A 26,286-nucleotide genomic window follows, 5' to 3' on the forward strand; every position below is an offset into this window, starting at 1 on the left:
TTCCCAAAAGTCCATGCATTCTTCATTCACAACATTGAGTTCATTGCAAAGGGATAATCTTTTGGAAGCCACATACCTCCAATTCCTACTTTGACAGATAAATGTGAAAGAGCTCTCACAGCTTCCCACAACTGCCTGGGAATTGCAAATCAACTGGAAATATCTGGTTCGATCTGTTATTATAAAACACTGTCCAGACAGCACTGTCACACATGGGACAATCATTCTATGAACACACACATGGTCTTGTGACCATTACTCAACATTCCAGAGATACAGAAGCTTCATGGGCCTGGGGACGACGGGGAAGGTTACAAAGTGTAGTGTGGTCGGCCCCAAGCTGGCACAGAGGCCAGCTTCCTGCTCCTGGTTGACACGGGTGACCTCTTATCTACAAACCCCTCATCGCTGACTACCTCAGGCCCTCCTCACGCCCCCTGACGACCTGGCCCCGGCTTTCCCTAGTCAGGCCAGGGCTCGCCTACCTCTCATGCTCCAGCGTCCCACTCCTTGGGTTTTATGTCTCAACTGGGACCCGGTCATAAAATCCTACAGGCTCTTATCAGGCCATGAAACCTCAGCCTCAAAGCATATGAGACTTTGTCACCTGGAGGTGAACAAGGTGGAAAAGGTGATAAAGGACCAAAGAGGAGGAGAGAAAAAAAGCAAGCAGGGGGAAGACAGGTCAAGAAGTGGGGGTTCCTTCTGGACACACAGCTGGCCCTAAACAAGTCCTTAGGGACCCAGTAAGTCAGCGTTCAGCTCTGGGAGACACAAAGGGGATGTGTGTTGGGCCTGAAGACAACAGTTATTGGATGCAGTCCACATGCATGTGCTTGAATGCTACAGTGTTATCAAATTATTTTAAAAGTTTGTAAGTACTTACTCTCAATGTTGGTGTTTATGTCCTTGCTACCCAGCAGCAAACAATTCACAAACTGGCACCAATCTATAAAGCACACTTTGAATCGAACTGATGTAATTAATCCCTCACACTGTCCAAAATCTAGCACAATACATGTTGCAAACACATACAAGAATGACATTGTAAAGGTCAACTTACTTGCTGATGGCTGAAATTTGATCAGGTCTTGCAAGTCAGTAGAAATCTGGAAAACGTGGCTATAAAACTGCTGGACAGAATATTTCAGGCCAGAAATGTCTCTGGAATGTGACCGGAGTGTCCCATTCATCTGTCTGACACAACTCCACAGGCTGCTGACATGCTTGTTGAGCCCTTCCTTGATCCTCTGAAGACTTCCTGAGATGGAATCCAGTTTGCTGCAAGTTTTCTCCATCTGAGACACCCTGTCCTCGACCACAGAGACCTCCCTCTGGACCCCATGTGTATTCTCCTTACAAGTGTCTAGCTCTGAGCGAACCTGGTTCTGCAGCCTCTGCATCCTCTCCTCCAGCTGGATGCAGCAAGGAGCAATGGTGTCCTGGGGAGATGGCTCCACCATCCTTTCTTGCTCACCCCCCTTAGAAAGCCCACCCACCTCAGCATTTGTACCTTCTCTACACTTGCTCAGCTCACTCTGAAGATGATTCATATTGTCTTCTGTGTGGTTTAATTGAGAATAAAGAAAACTAAAATCTTGTTGAAGTTTCTGGATGCTACGTTCAGTTTCTTGAAATTTCCTATGCATCGTGTCATTTAGAGATTTCAAAAGGCTCAAACTCTCACTCACTGCATTGTCTTCTCCATTTGGGAAAATATCTTTTATACCATGATGCTCTCCCTGGAAGTTTTGAAGGCAAATATCCTCAACATCTTGAACTTTGTTCTTCAGGTGGTTTAATTCATTCATGACCTGTTCATGCCCAGCCCCTGACACACCTGGTAGGACCGATGCGGGGGGAATGAATTCTACATTAGTGTTGTTGGCCATCTCTCGGAGAATGCTCCCCAGACGCTCTTCCAGAGACTGTATTTTCTCATCAAGAAGTTGCTTCAAGTCATCTACCTCTCCATTAATGGTCCCCCGAAGGGTCTCTTCAATGTAAAAGCAGTGTTCCTCTGCATTCTTCTCTGTCACATTGATCCTTGCATCTAGTTCATTCCATCTTGCATCAAAGTCCACATCTGTCTCTGGAACGATGAGTCGGTCAAACTCATTATCCAGTCGCCCATTTAGCATTCTGGTGGCTTCGGCAACTCTTTCAATTTTCTGGTCTAACACCTTGATCTGTTGCCCAAAGTCACCAGTCTGTTTACCATCACAGCAATTTGACCGGGCTGAAGGATCTTGCAGCTGGGTTCGGAGGTCATTTATTTCTTTTTTCAGGTTTGTTTCCTTCTCTCCTATAAGCTCGATCACTCCCAGGTAGCTGCTCCCATAGTCATCACATTGCTGCTGGACACCAATCAGCTTGTACTCACATGAGTTCTTCAGATCAGCCAGCTTCCTGTCCATTCCCTCCATGAGCTCCTCTCTCAGGGCATCAATCTTACTATCGACATAAGCTTGGTAAAGTTCATTGGTCGTCATGGTCACCGTAGGGCCCTGGGCTGCCTCCTGGAGCTGTCTGAGCTGCCCTTCATAACCCTTCACTTTCCCATCCAGCTCTTCCAGCTTGTCACTCTTGGTTTTCAGAACATCCTTGACTTCAGCCAATTCAGATTTGATGTCTTTCATGCCAGATTCCTTTTTGTTGAGGACACCAGGAAGCTGGGCCATTTCAGTGTCTTTACCAACAGTACTGTCAGGCACTGGCTGGGGGTGCAGGTTACTGAGCCTTTCATCCTGAATGGTACGTTTGCGGTTTTCATTCACACCAGCAATGGAAGACTGGAGATCAAGAACCGTCCTTGTGAGTCGGAGAACCTTCTCCTCAAGCACCTGTATTTTCTTATCCTGAGGTTCTTGGGGCCCCTGTTTTGGATCTACTGTTCGACTTGGTTCCGTTGCATGAGTTGGTGACAATGTCTTCTTGGGCTCTGCGATTTGGCTTGGTTCATCGTCTGTTACAAAGAAAGAGTTGGACATGACTTAACATTTTCCACCTTGTTTCTGCAAAGACAATAAACAGAGTACTTATAGAATACATTTAGATCTTCAGTTCCAGATCCACTCTCACCACAGGCAACTATTGTGGTAGAGTGGAAAAGATTCTACCTGCTTTGAGTCAAACAGATCTCCACTTGCATTCTGCCTCTGCAGTTCACTGTCTGCCCTTGAGCAAATCAATTAACTTCTGTGAAATATAATCCCCTCACCTATGGAGCAGAGGTACTATCTTCCCTCCTAGGGGTTGTTAAGAGAATATATACATGGGACATGACATTCAATGGTTTTTTCACCCTGAAGGGAAATATTCTTTATCTACTTAATCATATGAAGATATCACCCTTCATATTAATGAACTGCAGCCACACCCCAATGGTTGACTGAATACTACAACACAAAACCACAAGAAGCCACTTGAGCAAGATCCACCCAACAGCTGTTGGGTGGTATGATATCATACGAGCAGCAAGTTACCTTCCATATAACTCTTAAATATTCTCTTACTTTTATTAGCATCGCTATGCTAAAAGAGTCTCAGAGATATTGTTTAGCACTGTTATGCAGCTGAGGAAACTAAAAGCAAGAGAGAGAGAAAGCAACTGATTCTATTGGCATCTCCTAACAATAGAGACATTTGACCATATATAAGAAAGTTCACTAAATCAAAAAATACAAACATTGAATTTTTTATAATCCTACTTTGAAAAATATAACCACAAGGAAATAGTCCAAGAAAAAGAAAAAATATTATAAAGATTGTGATGAGTCATGAACTAAAAACAAACTAATAGGTATAAAGAAAGATAAATTAAACTAAAAGGAGGTTATCGAAACCTGACACAATAGAATAAGCCATGCCCTTGAATCCACAGTAGGATACAAGGAGTAAATAGAAAGGGGTTAACATTGACAAGCCTGCCTGTAAAGTGGAAAAAGTCAAACACAAAATAGATTACAATGAAATAAAGTGCATTAATGTACAGTGACAAACATCAGAAACAAATTTAGAATGTTGTACATATTTGATTTGAACGTTCATTGTTTTTATCTCCTCTAAACTTTTGTACACAATCATAACAACAGCTATTATTTATTAAAATAAACTCAATAGTAAAACCAAGATTGGAGTCCAGAGGGCCAAAGTCTCAAGTGGAAAACTGTAAAGAACATCTTATTTTCCATACTGAAAAATGTATTCTACCTCAAGACACTAGATGAAGAAAGCATGTTATTGAATCACATAAATATGAAATGCTATTCTGAACAAAAGAAGTAAAAACAAAAGGCAGGAGACTGGGAGAGGATCAGGATGTAAGGAAATCCTTTCATATTCTGCTGGTGACTGGGGGAATTGCTACAACTTTTTGGAAGAATAATTTGGCAATATGTATCAAAATACTCAGAACTCTTTTGACCCTGCAATTTATAGTTCTAGAAATGTATTCTAGTAATCAGGGATGAATCCAAAAATTTAACAGGAAAAATTTAAAATTCAAATATTATCTATAATAATGAAAACTTGCAAACAACGGAAGTGACCATCGATAGGGGACTGTGCTCCAATAATCACACTCTCTAAAGTCATTACATGATATTGTAAAGTATTTAATGATAGGTTACACTAAAAAATAAGTTCCCAAAACAGTATGATTTTTATAATGATAGTGGGTTGAGGATAAGTATTTCTTTTCATTCCCTTTTGAAGCCCAATAAAATGAAGACACACACAGACACACAAAAGAAAAACAACCAAGTCACACATAAAAATGGGAATGAGAATTGTTTTGGACTTTTTAACAGCTGCATTGGAAGCTAGAAGAAAATTGAACAATACCTTCAAATTCTGAAGCAAAATTATTTCCAACCTAGAATTCTGAAACTAGAGTAAAAATGTTCTTAGACTATAAAATACCAAAAAGTTTATTTCTGTGCGGGAATTGACTGTGGGAGCAGAGGGTGGGATGAGTGGAGGAGGAGGGCAAAGGGGGGAAAATTGCAGCAGCTGGAATAGAATAACAATCAAAAAAATGATTTAAAAGATAAAATAAATAAAATGGTTTAAAAACTTTTTAAAAAAAGTTTCTCTCTCATGCCATCTTCTTATGACACTACCAGAAGATGTGCTCTACCAAAGCAAGAGAGTGAATTGGGCAAGAGCAAGCAGGGGGGACAGGAAACACGGAATCAACAGGACGGAGGCTGGCTGAGGGCACAGGGCCACCGCCACGAACCAGGAAGAGGACAGGTGGGCCGCTCCAGGCGGGGCAAGCGAGAGGGCTGAGGAGAGATTTTTTTTTAAGAAGATGAGAAACTGATGTATTGATTATAATGAGAGGACATTTAGATAACCAGAGAACACTTTGGGTTGAAATAGGGATAAAAACACAGAATACCAAGCAAAGAAAAATATGATTATTATTAACTCTATAGAAATCAAAAAGCTTTGTAGGACAGGCAACAGATTTATAGCACATTATAGCTGTTAACATTATCCACATAGTTACTACAAAGTAAACAGCAAAATGCTGTATAAATAAAAACATGCTCTGCTATGCCCTGTCTGGGTTGCTCAGTTGGTTAGAGCATTGTCCCAGTGCGCAAAGGTTGCAGCCTCGATCCCTGGTCAATCAATCAATGAATCAATCAATGAGTGCATAAATAAGTGGAACAACAAATTGATCTCTCTCTCTCAAATCAATAAATAAAAATTTAAAGCAATCACTGCTGGGAAGGGAAAGTGCTTTTCCTAACAGTTTTTATAAAGATATTTGACTTATTAAACTACATATACATTTAAACTTTTATAAAATGAATATGGAAACTAAATAAAACAGGAACAAACTATCTATTATGATCCAAGATCATGTGTGGCCAGCATAATACCTATGATAACTTATTGCAATTCCTTGTCTAATGCTTGCCTTCAGTAAGGTCAGGGACTGTGTCTGCCCTGTTTTTCTCATTTACCAAGTACCTAGAATAGATACAGGAGCTCAATTAATATTCCTGGGATGAATGAACTTTTCTTTCACAACAATGTACACGCCAACGTGGGAAAAAGAGCAGTATTTTATGAGAAAATATTAACAGTAGTTACCAGTTGGTGACAAGAGTATTTGTATTTAAATATTTTTCCTATGTTTTATAAACATTCTTTAATTGGTATTCATTATTTTTGTAATATAACATTATCTTAAAATCTATTTTACAGACAATGTTGAGACAAAATACAAGTGTCAAAACTGAAACACCTCATGGGGAAATATAATCATTTCAAAATGACTTAAACATTAAATTCATAAGGAAATCTAAGTTACATTTATTCTGACTCAGCTTAAAAAAGAAGATAAAGTGATGTAGAAAAAAAGAGAAAAAAAGTATCCATACAAGTCACTCTCTTAATGTTACACTTAAAAGCAAAGGTGTACTTTGGTGAAAATGATCTTTTCTTCCTAAGCAATTCATTGAGTTTCTGCCACTTCACTTCAAAAAAATAAAAATTCAGAAATAAATTTAAGAACAACCTCACTGGATGCTTATAAGGTGGGGTTTAGCTTTGTAAATATCTCAACCCGAACAGAATAAGAATGTTTCTATTTATCTATTTTTTAAAAAACAACTTTAACTCTTTTACATTCAGGTTTATGGGAACTTGTAGATGAAAGCAAACTAAAAACAAACAAAGCATTATTGCTTCTGAATCTCTTCTCATGTCTGCCTCAGGCTAACCAAGTCTGAAACTATCAGCATCTCCTACACTGATTTCTAAGGCCTTGGCATTCACAAGTTGGCCCTAACAAAGCCATTTACTTGCAAAAAGTTTTCTCACTGCTACTGAGTCTGCAAATAGTGAGCCACATGTGCCTACCGCAGGCATATATTTGCATTCGTTGACGACCTTGGAAGGTTCAACACTGGAAATCACAAGCTGTGTTGTCTGAAGGGCACTGGCAGTGGCAGTGGTCCCCCTGCACAGCCGAGCACAGATGAGGGCTTACCCGTGGGTTTCCTCAAGCTGTTTCGAGGCCGAGCAGGCGTGGGACGCAGAGTCTTCGTGGGGTCTCCGGGACCTTCTTGGCAGTCTGCTCCTCTAAAGCCAGGGCAGCACCTCCATTCCAACTGTGTCACGGTCTTGTACTTGGTGACATATCTGGGTCTGATGTTCACGCGATACCTGCAGGAGGAAAGGGTGGCCTCTCTCTTTACCGGCTGATGCTACAAGCACTCCTGCCCTCCCAGAGTTGGACTCAAAGGAAGAGGATCACACAGGGGGCCTGCCTGCTTTCCCCCGGTCTCCTCCATCCAGCAGTGGTCCCTGGGGTTCACCCAAAACCCCGTTGGCCTCTTTTCCTAGCTCTTGGATCCCGCCCACCCCTACCCCAGCACTCAGCTCCCCTCGCACTAAAGGCTGGGGAAACAGACAACTTAGAAAAACTTGGCCCCAGGGTTACTGTTGGATGTGGCCATGTTTTACAAACTGAGCTTTTGTGTTTCGCCAACAAATTTCTGTTCTAGAGTTTGCTGCTTTGAAGACAATTTTCCAGGTGTAGCTCAGGGTCATTTGTTCTGTGTTTTAAAGGAGCATCAATGGCTCACCCTCGTCTCTCAGAACATCCAGGTTCCCTATCTCTGCACCTTCTCTCCCTCACAGTAGCGGAGGTACCTGGCAGGCCGCGAGCCTGTGGGGACCGCACCTCGTGCCGTTTGTGTTCAGATCTTTTAAAAAGATGCCTTGATTCATATAGCTAATGAGAGAAACACGGAAGCAGAAGTGGAGCCATTCAAAAGTCCCCTTTAAAAGTGCACGTCCCCTGATGCGCTTGCACATCACACAGACCTGTGTGACGGGCTGTAAAGTCCCATACCCAGGCCGGGCCTCGCCCCGCACTGACCAGCCCGCAGCCGCTGGGCTCAGTGGGACGGCTGCAGGGCTGCAGCCCCCGCAGCGCCCCAGCTCGCAGCTCCGATGCAAGGCGGCTCCTTAACTTACCCCAACTTCTATTTCTGGCTCGGAGCCATGCCTCTCTTCAACCCTGTCGTCCCTCCTCTTCACTTTGAACACCAGCACTAGCAGTTGGTCCTCTTTTTAGGGCCAATTTCCCGAAAGAGAGAACCTTTGTATCACCTCCCCAGGGTCGCTGTGTGCTGCTCAGGGTGGTGGTTCGGGTCAACCAGCTGCCAGGTGGCCCGCGGCCCTCGTGTAGCTGAGTGACTCCACCTCGGACACCGGCCTTGCGGCAGGTGTTGTTCAAAGTTATGTTCCTGAGAGAATTATAGATTTACTACCTGCAATGGACTTCAACATCTTCCAGGGTCAAAATCATGTCACCTAAAACCTCAAATATAAGGATTTACTCCAGCACCAGGACAGGACAGGTGTCCTTTCAGCATTCCAAGAGGGCCCTGCTGACAGCGCGGCCCCAAGCACTAGAGTCCCAGCACCTCTCACTGTCCCTGTTCTGCCTGGTGTTTGAGGGCGGTGGTTCTCACCTCGGCCATGAGTCACCACGGAACCGTAAAAAACCGCAGATGCCTGGGCCTCGCCCAGGGGTTCCAGTTTCATTGGTCTGTGGTGGGGCCTGGTGTGTGAATTTTGAGAAGGTCTGGTGGGAGCATTTTTCAAAGAAAACTGAAGAGAAAGCCCAATAAACAGAAAAGAAAGGCTGCTCATTAGTAAGGAGGAGGCAAGACCTTCTTCCTAGGCCCCTCATTCCATCCCATTCCCACCATATCCCCATCAATCCCTGTAATTCAGACTTTCCCCTTTTCACAAATGAGAAAACAGAGGCTCATAGAAGCTAAGTGACCTAAGTTCCAAAAGTCAGGAAGGGCAGGGCTGGGATTTAAACCCGTGTTCTCTTCTGTCCCCCACACAGCCTTCCGGCATGCACAAGCAGCGAGTCTCTCAGGCGCTGGCCCTAAATTCAAAACAGCCACACCCACCCAGAGATGTTCCAAAGGACGTGGGTAAGAAGGTAAGAAGGAACAGTCCCCATTCAGCAAACATTCACCTGAGCGTCTAATCTATTCCAGGTACACACAAGCCCTTGGCCCTACCTCCCCTCTGTCAAAAGAATCCTCTGTGTGGTCCTAGGAACTATAAAAAAAAAAAAAAAAAAGATTTCCACTCCATTGTTCCGTATGCCCAAGTATGTCATAATGCTGGAAAAATGTGTAATCTCAGAAAAACTTGGTTCCTCTGAGCATTTAAGATTGAATATGAAAATGTGTTTGCTCTTGGGTTTTGTCCATGTGCCAGTAGATGACAGCCTGCATTACACCCTTTTGAATGCAGCCGAGCCAGAATAGGAGAGCAAGACATGAGGCTCGGATACCCTGGGAAGAGCGGAGACCTCTCACACCACCCAGGAGCCTTAACCCCTCACTGCTGAGCTGGGTGTAAGAACATTCTGGGTTTTTGAACACTCCCTTCTTTTCTGTAAAGGCAGTTAATATTTTGAACCAGCTCCCATCTAGGAAAGCTCCCTGGAGTTCCCACTTTCCTCTCCACCCTCACACGCATTCCCCACTCCCCCTTCCCCTAACTGGCTTGCTGTAGGGTTTCCCATTTCAGGCGATGGAGTTCAGGTTGACAGCATCTCTAACAAAGTTTTCAGGTCCAGCACGTGGAAGGGGCCTCTGCAGTGACAGCTGGAAATGATCAGGCAGCTACCTCTAACTGTGGGAAAGCTCCCATTCCCACTTTGTGCACTATGCCCCAGGCCCCAGAGGCAGCCTCGGGTCCTCAGACCTCAAAGTGGGGGGTGTGAGGGCAGGAGGCAGGGGTTGTCCAGCCCCACAGCCATCCTGGGATTTTCCTCATGGAAGGGGTTTCCCGCTTCCACAGTAGCCAGCTGGGAGGTTCCACAGATAATAGGGAAGGACCCCATGGGATTTCCAGGCCCTCTGTCCCAGCATCAGCCAAAGTGCTACAGGACAATATCTTGGCCAGGATGCTTTACAAAAATGCCTAGGTCTTTACTCCCCAAAATTCTAATTTTAATTGGTCTGGGGCCATGGGACATCCAGGTCTATGTACCTTTCAAAAATTCCCAAAGTTATTGTCAAGCTCAGCCAGAGCTGAGAAGCAGCCCCGGATCCAGGGAACCCACCTGCCCTCTGAGGCAGCCAGGGCCGGACAACCAGGCCGGGAAGCGAACAGGCCAAAGCAGCCCAAGTGCCACCAGGGCCCCGGGGCTGCGAGCACACAGAGATGCTCAATAAATACTTACTGACCCAGCAACTCGCTGCCCCCAACTGGGGCACCAAAATGAGGCACTGACAGCCAAAGGGACAGTCAGGAGGTGCCGGGTGAGCTGGAGGGCTGACGCAGGCGGCAGCCTCGGCTCCCATCCCAGTCTCCGGTCGGGACTGTAACAGCGTCCTGTCCCTCGGGAAGCGCTGTCCCCCGCTGCCTCAGCGTCCTGGGGTCCGTGCCAACGAGCTGCCCCGCGGCCTGAGCCTGCCCCTGAACCCTGCCTCAGCCAGGCCCACTCACCCCAGCTCTCCACTCCCTCTGAAACTGTTTCTGGGGGGAAACAAGGGTTTAACCATATGAGTTCAGCCTCTGTGTTAAAGGCACCAAACTGACCCCAAGGAAATTCTAATGAGAAGGAAGGTAGCCAGAAAAGAACTGAAAAAGTTGAATCAGAGTTCAGGGGCCACATGAGTGGAAGTATCCCTGTTAAAACAGAATGTGACAAAATGACTGTGTCTTCATTTGACCTCAGCGCCACAAAGACTCCCTTCCTACTGACTTGAGGTGAGATCTCTCCCCAAACATGCTTCAGTTCTCACTGGCATTTGCTTGTTCAATGTTTGTTTTCCTGCAGACCCTAAGCCCTAATAGGACAAGAATACCTGTGGATTTTGTTCTCTACAACATTCCCACTAAAAACACAGTGCCTATCCTATTGTAGATGCTCAATAAACAATTATTAATCAACTAATAATTGGTTAATCAAACAATAATTAATTAATGACAGTAGGTCTACTTTTGACAAGGTTTTGGGGAGTCCAATATCCTAATTAAAAACTCCAGAATTATCCTCAGGTCTAACCCCAAGCAAAGGTGAATTCCTGAGTCTTCCCAAAACCAAACCAAGCTTCAGGGTCTCCCGTCATGATGGTTTGGGTAAGAATCACACACACCAGGTAACACAGAGCCATGCTGTCCGATAAGTAGCCAATAACCACATGTGGCTATTTACACATAAATGAATTAAAATTAAACAAAATTAAGCATTTAGTTCCTCAGTCACACTAGACACATTTCAAGTGGTCAACAGCCACAAGTGGCTAGTATAATGCCATCATTGCAGGAAGTTTCATTGGACAGGATGAGTCTAGAGAGTCACAAGATTGTCAAGGGAACACCAGTGGGCTCACATCTATCTGTTCATCTATGGTTTCTATCTCACATCCACAGGCTGGTTTTTTCCTCCTACATCCTAGAATCGCCGGTAGAATATTTCTCTGAAAAATAACCACACATCACTGGCAGAGGATCACCCACACAGCTGTTCCGCAAGATAAGTGTCTTTGCCCTGCACTTAGGATTTACATGAACTTTATTTTAACACAAGCCACTAAAACTGCACAAATCGAAACCCCAGTGCCCCACTGGGGACACTCACTTGAACAGGATTTCTCTCAAAAACAGACTTTCTAGTAAACTCTCCTCCTTCTCCCAGTCACTGGCTTGTCCTCAAAAATCTGGAGCCAACTCTTCTTGCTTCATTTTGCATGTGTGGTTCTCCACAGTATCGACTGGAATGGGACTGAGAGGATGGAAAAGGAAGCCAGAAAGAAGAGGCCCTTCCCTCTCTCTGGTAGGCAGCCCCCTGGGCCTGCAGAACTAACTGCCTACCTGGGACAAGGAAAATCAGCATGTAAAGGCGAAAAGTCATTTCATCGCATTTCAGAATGCTCACCAGGGCAGCCCTGGTTATCTGGCATTCAGCTACTACTCCAAGTTTCCCACAGAGCAGAAGTCCACTCCAGCCACAGTAATTCAATTTTTTAAAATTGTGATACAATACACAGCACATTAAATTTGCCATTATGAGGGGCACAGGGGCACTAAGCACACGCACGCTGTTGTGCAACTCTCACCACCATCCACCTCCGGGACTTTTTCGTCATCCCAACCAAAAGTGTGTACCTACTAAACACGAACTCCCATTCCCCGCTCCCCTCAGCCCCTGGCAACCGCCATTCTACTTTTTGTCTCTACGAATTTGACCACTCTAAATACCTCCTATAAGTGGAATCATATGGTCTTTGTCTTTCTGTGACTGGCTTATTTCACTTAGCATAATGCCCTTGTAGGAAAGGAAAAAACTTTTCCTCTACCGTCTTAGGTTTGTTCTGGAGCCTATGAATTAAACTGACAAAAGACAGATTAACAAGAGAAAGACATACACATTTTACTGATGTTAATATTTTTTTCACATACAGCGGCTTCACAGTAAAGAAGTTAAAAAACCCAAAGAAGCGGTGAGACTCAGGGCTTATATACCATTTAATAAAGGGTGATGAATTGTAGACAGGTGATTAGACAAAGGAAAGGGAGTTTGGGCTTCGAGGGATAATAAATTGTGGGAAAGTAACTAGGAAATACAGGGTCCAGCACAATTAATGTCCCTTTTCATTACAAAATCATATGCATGTAATTCTGTAACATAACAATGTTACTCAAGCACACCATATGACATTTTAGGTGAAATTTTCAAATCTCTGTCCATCTCATTTGAGACATTCATGTGTCCTACCAACCACACTCAAGCAAGCCTTACTTCTGCTGGACCCTGGATACAGGGGAGCTAACGGCAAATAAGGGCTATTTTAGCAAGGTTTGCTTATGCAGACTCATGTCAGTGGCAGCTCTTTGTCTTCAGTGACAAGGATCACTCTCCTTATCCTGGCACAGGAGAGGTAGGAAATTTATACACTGCTTTCTAGGGAGAAAGGAGGAGGGCAGAGAGTTCTTTGTGTTTGCTGTTCCTCAATGCCTTCCGCTTAAAATAATCAACATAGGATGGCATATCCTGATCCCCCTCATCCTGAAGGTTCATCCATGCTGTAGCATGTGTCAAAATTTTCTTCCTTTTCCCACGGTAATTCACTTTTTACAAAGTTTGGTACTCATGTTTCAATTTAGAATAGACACATGTCGTTCCTGGGTTTTTACGAACAACATGTGACAAATGGGATTTTGTTTGATTATTTTTTGTTTGGTTTTCTATCAATCAATGAATAAATATATGAGTTTTTAATTGAGGTAACCATTTATCAAAAGTAAATATGGCCAGGCAGTAGAGGTTATACAGTTTGAAGTTAGAAGTAATTTCAGAACTGATTTTTGAGAGAAAAGTGGCTCTGCACGTGCAGAAGAGACACTTGCATTTGAATCCAGTCAAAAATTGGCCATTGAAACCATGTGCATCCACAAAGACGATTTTTGCAATATGAAGACGTGACTCTGACCCACAAGGACCCTTCCAGTGAGAGCTTTCCACAGACTGAAAAAGCCTCGCCAAAGAGATAAAGCGAAGGAACCAAAGGGCCTTTTTCCAGGTTAAAGCACACCAAACACCAAAATCAGAATGCATCTTATCTTTTTCTGCAACATTACACAGTCTCTGACAGGAGGAAATAATAACATGGAAAAAATATAAAATATTTTTCTTGACTTTTTAGGAAAATCCACCTAAGTTTTAAAAGCCAGAATGCTTGGGAAAATATATTTCCGAAATACAAAATGTATCTAATAAATCTAAAAGTCAGACTGATGAGCTCTGATTAAAATCAGAGTACATATAAATAGAGCTTTGTACACATATTTAAAAGAACAGATCTTACACCAAAGCAATGTATTCATAATGAAAACGTGTATAGGAGACTGTCTGTTTTCCAGTACAAAGGAGATACTTGCTGGAGAAACCACAATTGTAAGCTGCTTATTTTTCCATTTCCTCTTGAATTCATTTCCTTATGTGCTTAGCGTGGCACGTTAGATTTGAAAACCTAAAAGTCTCTTCATTTCTCAGTAGTTTGCCCTGATTATACAGTGTAGTAAGTAGAAATTTTCCTCCACAATTCTACATGATTTATCAACCCCAACCCCGAGGACAGAGCAATTCTGAAGTCCTAAAGAAAGATGATTAAAGAAATCTCTGGCTGAACTGCAAGGCTCAGTCCAACTCGGCTATAAGAGCAATTGGGATCTTCTGACAAACTTGTATTGCTAAAAATGATATCATTTCCAAGTGCAGGGCGTGTCCTGACCATAAAATATAGCTTATGCATGAGTTCCAATGAGTCCACATTCTTAGGTTTAACTTCCTCACTTTGGGAGATACATTACAAAACTCATGTCTATGCCGTGACAGTGGGGAGGAGAGCCAGCAAGTGTGGGGCAACCCCCAGGGCCCCAGCTAACTGTGAGGGCTTTCTGGGGACTGAATAACTCAAGATTAATGACAGACCACATTCTCCTGAAGAACTTTTTTGGGAGGGGCTATCGCTGCTGCAGAATGTTTTCCCCAAATAAATCCTACACTATTCTATTTCTCAAACTTACATCATGTTTCCTCATTCCTGGAGTCAGAATCACAGAAGACTCTTCCCTCATCGTTCCCCCGTGCTCATACTCAAGTGTTCCCACAGTGTGGGCCATGAGAACATCTGCTGGTCTCAGCCTTTTGCATCTTTTGTATCATGCTCACCACAAACACAATTTTCCATGGCCTGGAGATCCAAACCTTTCTTTTGAAAGCCACCAAATAACATATTTTGATTATTTCCTCTTTTTTTAAGTGTAAAAATTATTTTCTCAAATTCTCCTACAAAGTCATAATAATTTCGAAACCCTTTTTTCCGTGTTTCTATTGACTTGGTTTGCAACATCCATCCCTCTCTCTTAAGGATCTCAGTTACCCTCCTGCTTTCTCTTCTTCCCCAATTCCATATCCTTCACTCACCCATTGTTCTTAGTGTTGCCTTTTGATACTGAAAAGGAATTCGCTATGACATCCCATCTGTATTTATTCAGACCTTTGGGTAAAGACTATGGATGCTGGCAAGCTCTTACACAGTCCACACCTGTTAAGTTAGTGGAAGTCACTTGGAAGCTTAGAAAACCCTGAGACATGATGAGTTTCTCTGCGGATATAAAAAATTCTCCTTCTTTGTGCCAATTCATTCTCAGTTGAAAAGTAATAATCTGGGAATTGAAAACACAGGAACACTTGTATTTCTTTTCTATTTATGACCACGTTGGGAGGAAAAGGACCAAAACGCTATTATAACGTAGTTTCATATTTCTCACATTATCCAGGCTAACCCTGTATCACTTTTTTTTAAATCCACACTTAACACAATGACATGGAGACACCTCATTCATGTGCACTCTGCTTAGGAGGAGCATTGTTTTCCTTTGAAAGATGCTGCCACAACCCACCCCACCCCAAGATCTCAAGGTGTAGACAAGTAGGGAGTGGGGGGCTATTTAGCAAGACAAAAAGAATTTTACTTATCTGCTTTTATTTATTTTTATTGATTTTAGAGAGAGAAAGAAACATCACTTTGTTGTTCCACTTACTTATGCATTCATTGGTTAATTTTTGTATGTGCCTTGACCTGGGATCAAACCTGCAACCCTGGCATATTGGGATAACGCTCTAACCAACTGAGCTGCCCGCCAGGACTGCTTATTCACTTTTATAAGGGAGGTGGTAGCGGAGCAGTAGGCCAAGGAGGAGGAACTTTCCTCCAAGAAGACTTGGGATGGCAAGTGGATTTTCAAGGTTGGTAAAACTTAGGATGTCCTTAGAGCCATCTGTGTTGCTAACACTCTTCAGCACAGTCCTGACGGCTCATGCAGACTTGTGGGGCTGGATTTTTCTTAGGAAACTTGGGGGTATGACATTCCCTACCTTGGCCAACACCATGTGGTTTTAAGAAAATCACCACAGAACCCAGGTATGCAAGGGCTATGGGACACTAAGCCTTGGGAATTGTCCCAGGTTAGAAGGAAGCTTTGGGGCACCCACAATTCTGGTAAAGTGAGAGGTGCTGAAAGAAATTTCTAGACTCAGAGGGTGCTGCTGCTCCTACCCAGTACCACATCAGCAAACTGAACTTCCGTGTTCGTGTACATACTCCACTTGACAGAAACAAGGTATTGCCAGTCAGCCAATCCCCAAATGCCCAGCCACCTCTGACCTCTATACCTATTTCCTTGTTCCTTGATCTTTCTAAATAAGGTCAGCTATTCAATCCCAGCCAATCATTCCCTGTTTACATGTTCCCTCCTCTAATGCTTTATAAAACTCACTCTTGCCTGTGAAAATGAAAAAACAGAAACCTCATTTAAAATGGAGTCAGGAGGCTAGAAGAGGGGACACTCACATGAATCACTCAACATGCACATCCAACCCCAACAGGAAGAGACGTACCTTACATCTCTGACAGTGACACTGCTTTACTCGGTAGGAGGGAACTTCCTCTTTGCCCAGTCATAGCTCAGCCAGTGGGAAGCTGCCATAGCTCAGCCAATGAAAAGCCACTATACTTCCAGCTTTTCATTTTCTCTAATAGACTCTTTGTTTACGATAGCGCTTCCCAAATCTATAAGAATGTCCCTTTCCTTTGTTTCTCTGGACCTGTCATTCCATTTTGTTCCCAAATTAACCCATTTTGCTGGACAAATAGCTGGCCCTCTATTTTTTAAGGTCAAAGTCCCTCAGGAATAGCGCTCCATTGCTTGTGAAGCACTGTACTCCACCAATCTATGGGGTTTTTCCCTTGAATAAAGGACAAATTTGCTACTAAATTGTAATATTGGAGGAGAATGAGACAAATATATGGATGCTAAATGAAGAGGGGACACACAGATACCTGTTAACAAATTGAAAATATATGGTATGCTTTCCATTTCTTTAAAATCATGTTTTTTAAGAAAAATTATATGGATTGTATTATTTTGTTTTGTTTTTAGAGTGAGGGGAAGGAAGAAAGAAAGAGACGGAGAGAAACACCAATGTGAGAGAAAAACATCAGTCAGGTGACTCTCACATGCGCCCCAACCAGGGACAGAACCCACAGCCCAGGCATGTGCCCCAAATGGGAAATCAAACCAGTGACCTTTTTGTCTTGAGGGACACATTCAACCAACTGAGCCATACCTGCCAGGGTGTATTATTTTGTTTTATTTAAATCAGTAAAACAATTAAATCTGTGGTGTAAATAGTGGATCTCATCCTCCTAATAAACTGGTGCTGAAGTTGGCCCACTACCCGAAGACTTCACTAAAACTGCCTTCAATCAATTTTTGCAAATAAATATACAAGCAAGTATGGTATTTTCAAAAAAGCCCCAAAATTAATCTCTAAAATAATTTCCTATACTTTTAGTATTTAACTTTTTCAAAATGCAGTTCTATCTTTGGTCACTGCATCCTCCCAATAACACCAAGTTGTATAATATGAACTCACATAAAATAAAGCTGTCTCACATCATAGAGTGAATGTACACCTATGTCTTGGCAAAAAAACTTTAAAAAGTTACACCAAGATAGCCAATTCAGAAATCTAAATTACAATTTATATCATTGCTTTGGTTGATTTAATTGGAATCTACCATATGTGAAATCCTTGTTGTAGCTGCAAGCTGTTGCATTTTTATTCATTATTAACAATTATTTTCAAAGACTATATGTATGTCATACTTTCCATATTAAAAACACAAGCCATGGACAGTTATTCAAACTTGTGGTCTCCATGACTGAAAACTGAATACCAGACTTAGGCACATGCTTCTTAATAATGGGAGGGAAGATAAGCTACAAACACGTGATCTCCCCAGAATAAATCCTAATGTAAACTATGGACTTTGGGTGATTGCAATTTGTCAATGTAGGTTCATCAATTGTGACAGATATACCACTCTGTCGCAGGATGTTGATAATGGAGGAGGCTGTGCATGTATGGAGAAAGGGGGTGTATGGAAAATCTCTGTATCTTTCCCTCAATTTTGCTGTGAAGTTTAAACTGGTTTTTTTTTTTAATAGCCTCAATAGAAAAATAAAGAAACAACCCACATGCTCTCTCTTTCATCCCTTCATTCAGCAAACATCCTTTGGGGGCCTAATAGGTGGTACCAGGCACCACATTATGGCTTTCCTTGAGCCACCAGTATCCAACATGGAACAATCATACTTATATGGAGACCATGTGGAAAATAACATATAATTTTATTATCCATAACAAGAGTCACCATTAAAGTCCCAACTCAAAGACAAGTTAGATTGGATAGGACCCGAAAACTTCTCTGTTTCCTAAAATACAAATTAGGGTTTAAATATTTGCCCCTTTTCTACCTCCCAGATAGTGAAAGAATAAAATTATACAATAGCTGTGAAAACTGTGAAGCTATAAAACTATGTAAGTGAGGTTTATAAACTGTGTGTGTGTGTGTGTGTGTGTGTGTGTGTGTATACACACGCCATCAGGCAAAAACTTGCAGTAAAACTAAAAATATGGGTTATTCTATAATAATGGACTTGACTGCTTTCACAGAAGTTGGTTCCTGATCACCAAAACTGATGAATAATAACTGATTGTCCCGTGGATAAAGGCAATCCTGCCATAATTCCCAATGACGATCCATGAACTAATATGCCTTTCTTTGCAATGTGTGTTTTTTTTTGTCAATAATCTTGACAACAGGCTATACAGATTGCTTAGTGACTGATCTTCACACTTCCTCAAACCCACCCAGTGCTAATCATGCATTAAGCACAGAGGTGGTCACACAGCCACTGGAACTGAGCCGCTGCTTCTCCTCGTCTCTGCAGGCAGGTCGCAGCCACCTCCAGTCTGGCATGGACTGTAGCCCATCTCCCAACAGGGTCCCTCTCTCCACCCCTCAAGCCTACCCTGTTCTGTCTCCTCTCAAATTCATTTTGCACACATTGCCAGATCAACATTTGGAAGCAAACCTCTGATGGTGTCCCAGACCAAAAAACTTCTATGACTCCCCTTTGCCCAAATGATAAAGCCCAATCTCCCAACCTTAGCTGTAATGGGTTGAATTATATTCCCTCCCTCCAAATAGATATGTTGGAATCCTCACCCAGTGCCTCAGAATGTGACCTTATTTGGAAATAAGGTCTTTACAGAGGTAATCGAATTAAAATCAGATCGTTAGGATGGGCTCTAAATCGAGGATGACTGGCATCCATGTATGAATAGGACATTTGGACAGAGACACACACACAGGGAAGACATTGTAAAGAGAGGGAGAAGACGGCCATCCACCAGCCGAGGGCAGAGGCCTGGGACAGATCCCTCTCTCACAGCCCTCAGAAGAAAGCAGCTGTGCTGACCCCTTGACTTACTCTTCACTGTGGATGTTCCTTCACTTCCCACCTCTCAGCCCTTGCTCCCTCTTTCCTGGTTTATGCAGGATGCCCTCACATCTGCACATATGCAGCTAGAACGTCCCGTCAAAGCCCTGCCAAGATGTCACCACCCACAAACCAGTTCTCAGATTCCTCCTGGCTGGAAACAATTTCCTCCACCTCTGAACATCCTCAGCTATTTGTGCTTCTCTTGTAGCAATGCTAATTTCTACGTTTTATGTTGTTATGATTTCTGTTTATGTCTCATTTCACCTACAGGATGTGACCTTCTGGAGGCCAAGAGAGAGGTCGGAGTTCCTTGCTAGTCCTGTGTCAGACACAGGCCCTGCACAAAAATATTTGTTTAATGAAACCAAGTAACCTGTGGTCTTCAAAGAATAAGTTTTCTTTAACCCCATTGGGCTTTCTGCCAGTTCAGAATGGCTTAGCCTAAATTATGTAGCCTCAATTCAACATTTTCCAGGGCTATAACATGGTTTTTTTTTTTTACTTCATTGTGGTTTTATCTAATTTTCTACATTTGTTACGTATTTACCACCTCAATTGATCTTCAGAAAAATCAAAGAAGTTATCTTACGATCATTATAAATGATTTTATACACTCAGCATTTCACAAGTCCTCAGTTACAAAACAACCACTCTATAGAACTTGTGGTGCACACATACAAAGGAATACTAGTCAACAATAAGAAGTAATCAACTATTGATACATAGCACAAAATGGATGTACCTCAAAACAATTCTGCTGAATGAAAAAAATCTTGACATAGAAACAGTACAGAGCGTATAACTCTAAATAAAACTTTAAAAATTGCAAACACACCTGCAGCGACGGAGAGCACACCAGTCTGCGGAGGAGCGTGTGAGAGGAACTGGAGGGGCATGTTCGTTGTCAAGGAGTGTGAAGGAGCTTTTGATGATGGAAATGTTCAATATCTCAATTGTGGTGTTGATTTCAGGGGCCAAAATATTAAATTACCCAACTTTAAATATGTACAGTTTCTCTAAATTATACATAATAAAGCTGAATTTTAAAAAAGCAACTATTTTTGCATTGGGGTGTTTTTTAAAAATCTCATCAGGACTGTGAAAGCAAAGTACTAGATAGTCTTGCCTACCCAAAATATATCTCTGTTAAGTAAAAACCAAAATCAGCATTACTGAGTCTTTTTCAAAGTTTCAAAATGGGAATTTAACTAAAGCTTTTTTTTTTAATGTATTGAATTACTCTTCAGACACACCACCAATTGTTTTGTCTGTTGGAAACTCAGGCTTATATTTATTTTTTTAATTTTAAAGTTATGGATCAATGATTAAAGAAAGACAGTCAAAACAGAATTGTTTATAACCACCTTCAATTGCCATTTTGTGTAAAATAACACAAAGTATCAAAGACATAAATTAGCATTTTGAAAATCAGACAGTCTACACATTAGGATTATTATTTTCCCAGGGACACTTCTGAAAAGATGTGTTTAGAGGATGCCTTGCTATTTGGTTCAGGAAACAAGCCATAAAAGGTATTTGTGCTTCCACTCCTGCACCACTGGTGAGCAGGGAATCTGTGTTACATCTTTCTAGCTGTTTTGTGCAATGATATAACAAAATGACTCCCAAATACATCGAGTGGCCAGAAGATGACGCAACATGTTGGGATGGGAAAAGGGCACATCATTTATCACAGGCAACCGGGGTCCTAGCGTGGTGGTGTTGTCCTGGAAGTTGCTGCCCAGCTGAAAACAGTTGAAGACTCTCCAGCATAGGCCTCCTGGCACACAAACCAGGCCTGAACACTTTCAGGACAGCAGGCCAGATTCAAGATTCTGGAACACTGAGAATACTCAGAAAGCCTCGACTGTATCTCCCGGCCAAGGCCCTCATTCCAATAACATGTGAGAGCCCTTTGGGTTGAAATGGACTAAGCCAGGGAAACGCTTTCATGGTGAAAAGATCTCCCGGTGAAGGACTGGATTGTGAAACTCACCCCCTCCCTGAGATCTGTCGCAATCACTACCACAGCTCTTGGGCTACATTTTCAACATATGTGGAAAAGCCTCAGCAAAAAACAAGTGGCATTTTTCACCACTACAGTTTAGGAAAATTTTAGGCTCTTATCTCATGATCCTTTAATAGCATCCCTGTTGAGATGTTGAAAACTTGAAACAAGAGGGAAATTTTTTGTTTTTAATCCGCACCCAAGGACATTTTCTCATTGCTTTTAGAGAGAGGAAGGGAGAGAGGAAGGGAGAGAAACATCGGTGCCAGAGAGAAGTATTTATCGGTTGCCTCCTGTACATGCCCATACAGGGGCTCACACGCGCATGGGCCAGGGATTGAACCCATGACCTAAGTATGTGCCCTGGCTGGGAATTAAACACACAGCCTTTTGGTTATGGGACAATGCTTCAGTCAACTGAGCCATACTGGTAAGGGCAAGAGGGAAATTTCTAGTATTTTGTTTTATAGTAGATTATGAGCAACTCTGTAAAAGATCACTGAATTACACCCATGTATTTGGCAGGTACTGTACAATCACAAATCTATGTGAAGATGGGAAAATTTAGGAAAAAACGGAGAAGACTCATAGCAAATTTCCTGTCATCGAAATGACCAGTTTGAAGGAAATTACTCAAGATGGTGGCATAGGTAAACACGGCTTGCCTCCTCACACAACCACATCAAAATTACAGCTAAACTACAGAACCTCCAAGAATTGAGCTGAGTGGAAGTCCTACCACTATGGGATTAAAGAAGGAATCACATCAAGACTGTAGGTGGAGTGGAGATGCAGAATGGGCTGGTCTCACACCCAAGTGTGGTGGATAAAAATAGGGAGGGATATCTTGGGAGAGAGGAGTCCCAGACCCACACTAGGTACCCTAGCCCAGGGTTCCAGGCCCAGGAAGATAAGTCCCCATAACTTCTGGCTGTAAAAACCAGCAGGGATTGAGGCTATGGAAGACAGAAACTACTGGAGTCCCAGGCGGTTCCTCTTAAAGGGCCCATGCAGAGACTTACTCAGAATCACTCTCTCTGAGCTTCAGTATTGAAGCAGCAGCTTGAAAGGCACCAGAGACATATAGGGAGGAAGAGACGTGCGTGGCATCAGGGTGAGAGCTGAGCATCAGCTTTCTCCCACACAGAAGTGCTGGCAGGAGCCATTGTTCCTTTTCTGAGCCCTCCCCCAACAGAGTTGGCAGGCAAGTGCCATATCTGAGACTCCTTCAACGTGGCTCACACTGCCCTACCCTGGTGATTCCCTAAGACCTTGCTCCATCCAAATTTCCAGCCTACCTAAGCTGTCTCCTATGGCTTTTCCTTACAAATGGCTTGTTTTGGCTCAAGCTTCAGAATTTCCTAATTTCTCTCAAACAAGCAGCTTCTGGCTTCAGTGAGGCCTATACCTCTTCCTACATTGCCCCAAGCCCAGCACTAGCAGCAGCCAACACTGGATCACCACTTGGCTCCCCTGGGCACCTCCAAGCCCAGCACAAGTAGCAGCTGTCTACACATCATTTTGTAGCTCATGCCAGGTGGTCCCAGATCAAACATAGGCAGTTGCTGACCTTAAATGTGCCAACAGAAATCAAGGCTCAACTACAAGAGGAGGGTATACACAGCCCTCACAGTGGGCACACAGCAAGTACCCAGCTTGGGTGATAGGGGACGCTGTGCCATTGGACCCTGCAGAACACCTACTATATTAGGCCACTCTACCAAGCCTGGGAGATGTAGCACATCTACCTAATACATAGGAACAAACACAGGGAGACTGCCAAAATGAGGAGACAAAGAAACATGGCCCAAATGAAAGAACAGAACTCCAGAAAAAGAATTAAATAAGACGGAGATAAGCAATCTACTAGATGCAGAGTTCAAAACTCTGGTTATAAGGACGCTCAGTGAACTTAGTGAGGACCTCAACGCCATAAAAAATAAATCCAATCAGAAATGAAGGATACACTATCTGAAATGAAGAATAATTTACAAGGAATCAACAATAGAGTGGATGAAGCTGAGAATCAAACAAGCAATTTGGAATATAAGGAAGCAAAAAATACCCAATCAGAACAGCAAGAAGAAAAAAGAATCCCCCCCCAAAAAATGAGGCTAGTGTAAGGAGCCTCTGGGACAACTTAAAGCATTCCAACATTCACATCATGGGGATGCTGGAAGAAGAAGAAAGAGCAAGAAATTGAAAACCTATTTAAAAAAATAATGACAGAAAACTTCCCTAACTTGGTAAGGGAATACATATACAGGTTCAGGAAGTACAGAGAGTCCCAACAAGATGAACCCAAAGAGGCCTACACCAAGACACATGATAATTAAAAATGCCAAAGTTTAAAGACAAAAAGAAAATCTTAAAAGCAATAAAAGAAAAGCAGTTACCTACAAGGGAGCACCCATAAAACTGTCAGCTGATTTCTCAAAAGACACTTTGCAGGCTAGAAGGGACTGGTAAGAAATAGTCAAAGTGATGAAAAGCAAGGACCTACAACCAAGATTATACTATCCAGCAAACTATCATTTAGAATCAAAGGACAGCTAAAGAGCTTCCGAGACAAGAAAAAGCTAAAGGAGTACATCACCACAAAACCAGTTATTATATAAAATGTTAAAGGGTCTTCCTTAACAAGAAGAAAAAGATAAAAAATATGAATAAAATGGCAATAAATACATTTTAATCTAAACAAATGAATCTAAAATAACATAATAAATCAACAAGCAGAACAGAAACAGAATCATAGATACAGAGAACATTTTGATGTTTGCCAAATGAGAGTGGGAATGGGGTGATGGGTAAAAAGGTGAAGGGATTTAGAAGTATAAATTGGTTGTTATAGGATAGCCATAGGCATGGAAAGTACATTACAGGGAGTAGAGTAGGCAAAGAACGTAGATGCATGACCCACGGACAGGGACAATGGTGCGTGGATTGCCTGAGGGACCGAGGGGTGGGGGCTGGGTGAGGGAGGCAAAGGGGGAAATACTGACAACTGTAATAGTATAAACAACGAAATACAATTTTAAAAATTAATTATATTTCAATTAAAAAATGAAATATAATTAAAAAATATATAATTTAAAAAAATTAATATGAGAAGGCTTCACCTAAACCATCTTTCTCTTAACCCGATTTCTTTTAACCAAATGCATAGTAAAGCACACTGTCCTGAAAGGCTGACACTGCAAAGAATAATTTTTAGGCGTGTTCCCTAATCATCTAATATGTCTTAGGTGGAAAAAAATAAAAAGTACAGCTGAGCCCTGACACACCCAGAAAAGTTTGCTTCTACAGCGTTTTCAAACCAGGCATCTGGTTAGTCTGAATCCTCTCCACTTTTTTCTACACCCATCACCACTTTAAAACAGGAAGGAAAGAAGAAAACTTAGTGGTGACTTTCACTTTAATCATTTCACTATTTTTCCTCCAGCGTGAACTCCTATCACATTAAAACTACAATATTCCTATCTTGACCCTTCCAGGAAAATCACGTTTCATAAGGAGAAGTCACACTTGCATCATTTTACCAAGCAGTTCATTGTTATTTTGAAGTCCAGAAAACTGCTTCATTAAGGACAGGAGCAGTCAATTTTGAGTAGTAAAAAAGTCTTGTAACCAACAATAAATCAAAACATTTGAGAGAGAGTCTGAAAGCAATCTGGACACTGGCACAGTTTTTCAGTTTTAGGTTTTAAAAAACAGTATGTAGGCTTTTGGTGGCTGTGAAGCTGGGGAGATCCCCACGGGCTGAGCACATTGGATCTCCCAGCCCTTCGACCTTCAATAAAATGGTTTGACCCCCCCCCATTAAATAAATAAATAAATAAATAAATAAATAAATAAATAACAGTACGTAGAACACTGTAACTGTCATATGCAGTGCCTACCACATTATTGACACTCAGTAAACATTTGTAAGTAACATCTTAACATTATCAACGTGAGGAAGAGGATTTGTTCTACAAGTAAAGAACCGAAGCGGGGTGCTAGTGTCTGGGTGGAAGGAAGATGGCCGGGGATTGGCACCGTTCACCACCACTCGTGGCGACTGGAACGCGCACCTCACTGCTCTTTGCCGATCTATCGCAGGCACTCAGCACCTGCCCACGGCTACAGGACTCGCTCACGTGTTCCCTGAACACACTCCGCTGCTGGCTCTGCTTCCAAAGCAGACTCTAAGAGTTTAACTTCATGTTTAAAAGTCAGTTTTAGTCATTATAATTTCAGAATTGTTATCTTAGTTCACTGAATTTATTTCATTGTTTAGCACTTCAGTCTTTCTTTAACATGTCAGGAAGCATTAAACTTCAAATTTGAAACCCTGAAAGATAAGATCACCTGAGGGGCAACAACACTTCAAACAGAGCAATGAGAACACACGTATTCATTAGACAGTCCTGCTAAGTGTACCTTACATGAGGGCAATAGGGCGTTGTTTATTTTCAAAATTGTGTCAGTTATGTTGCCTCTCTGGTAAAGCAGAGAGGAGGAAACCAGGAAACCATGCCTCAGAGAGGGTGGGGGGCTTGCCTGAAGTCGCACAGTTCAGTGGTGGGAGTGCTCAGGCCAGAAGCCAAGTCTTTCGCCTCCTCTGCAGGATGTGTTGGCCACGCCAGCGGCCTCTGGGCACTACCTCCGAGGGTGCCTGTCCCCACTCACCTCGACTTTTCTGCCTACCTTGGAATTTTAATTCATTTACCAAGTACCAACATGGTAGAACAGATCGATGGAGGAAGACCAATTAATGGAACTAAAATGTGGTTTAACAAGAAGCAAACTGTTTTTCTTTAGGCCATAACCTCTCTTTGAATCCCATTAATTTTTCTCCAAGATAATGTTGA

At 42.4% G+C, this 26,286-nt stretch overlaps 1 protein-coding gene across 1 annotated transcript in view; it reads right to left on the reverse strand.

The window, feature by feature from the left end:
* The window catches only part of EMILIN2 (elastin microfibril interfacer 2), a 50,378-nt gene that overhangs the window by 17,639 nt on the left and 6,453 nt on the right, over nt 1-26,286 (reverse strand). Inside the window, exons 3-4 of the mRNA XM_054583413.1 lie at nt 7,010-7,185; nt 1,064-2,965 (exon numbers count right to left, since the gene is read on the reverse strand). Coding sequence (XP_054439388.1) covers nt 1,064-2,965; nt 7,010-7,185 — 2,078 coding nt within the window. The remainder of the gene's footprint in view (nt 1-1,063; nt 2,966-7,009; nt 7,186-26,286) is intronic.

This window comes from Pteronotus mesoamericanus, unplaced genomic scaffold (genome assembly GCF_021234165.1).
Source record: "Pteronotus mesoamericanus isolate MK-2021 breed Mesoamerican mustached bat unplaced genomic scaffold, CSHL_Meso_final contig_74, whole genome shotgun sequence".
NCBI classification, from domain to species: Eukaryota; Metazoa; Chordata; class Mammalia; order Chiroptera; family Mormoopidae; genus Pteronotus; species Pteronotus mesoamericanus.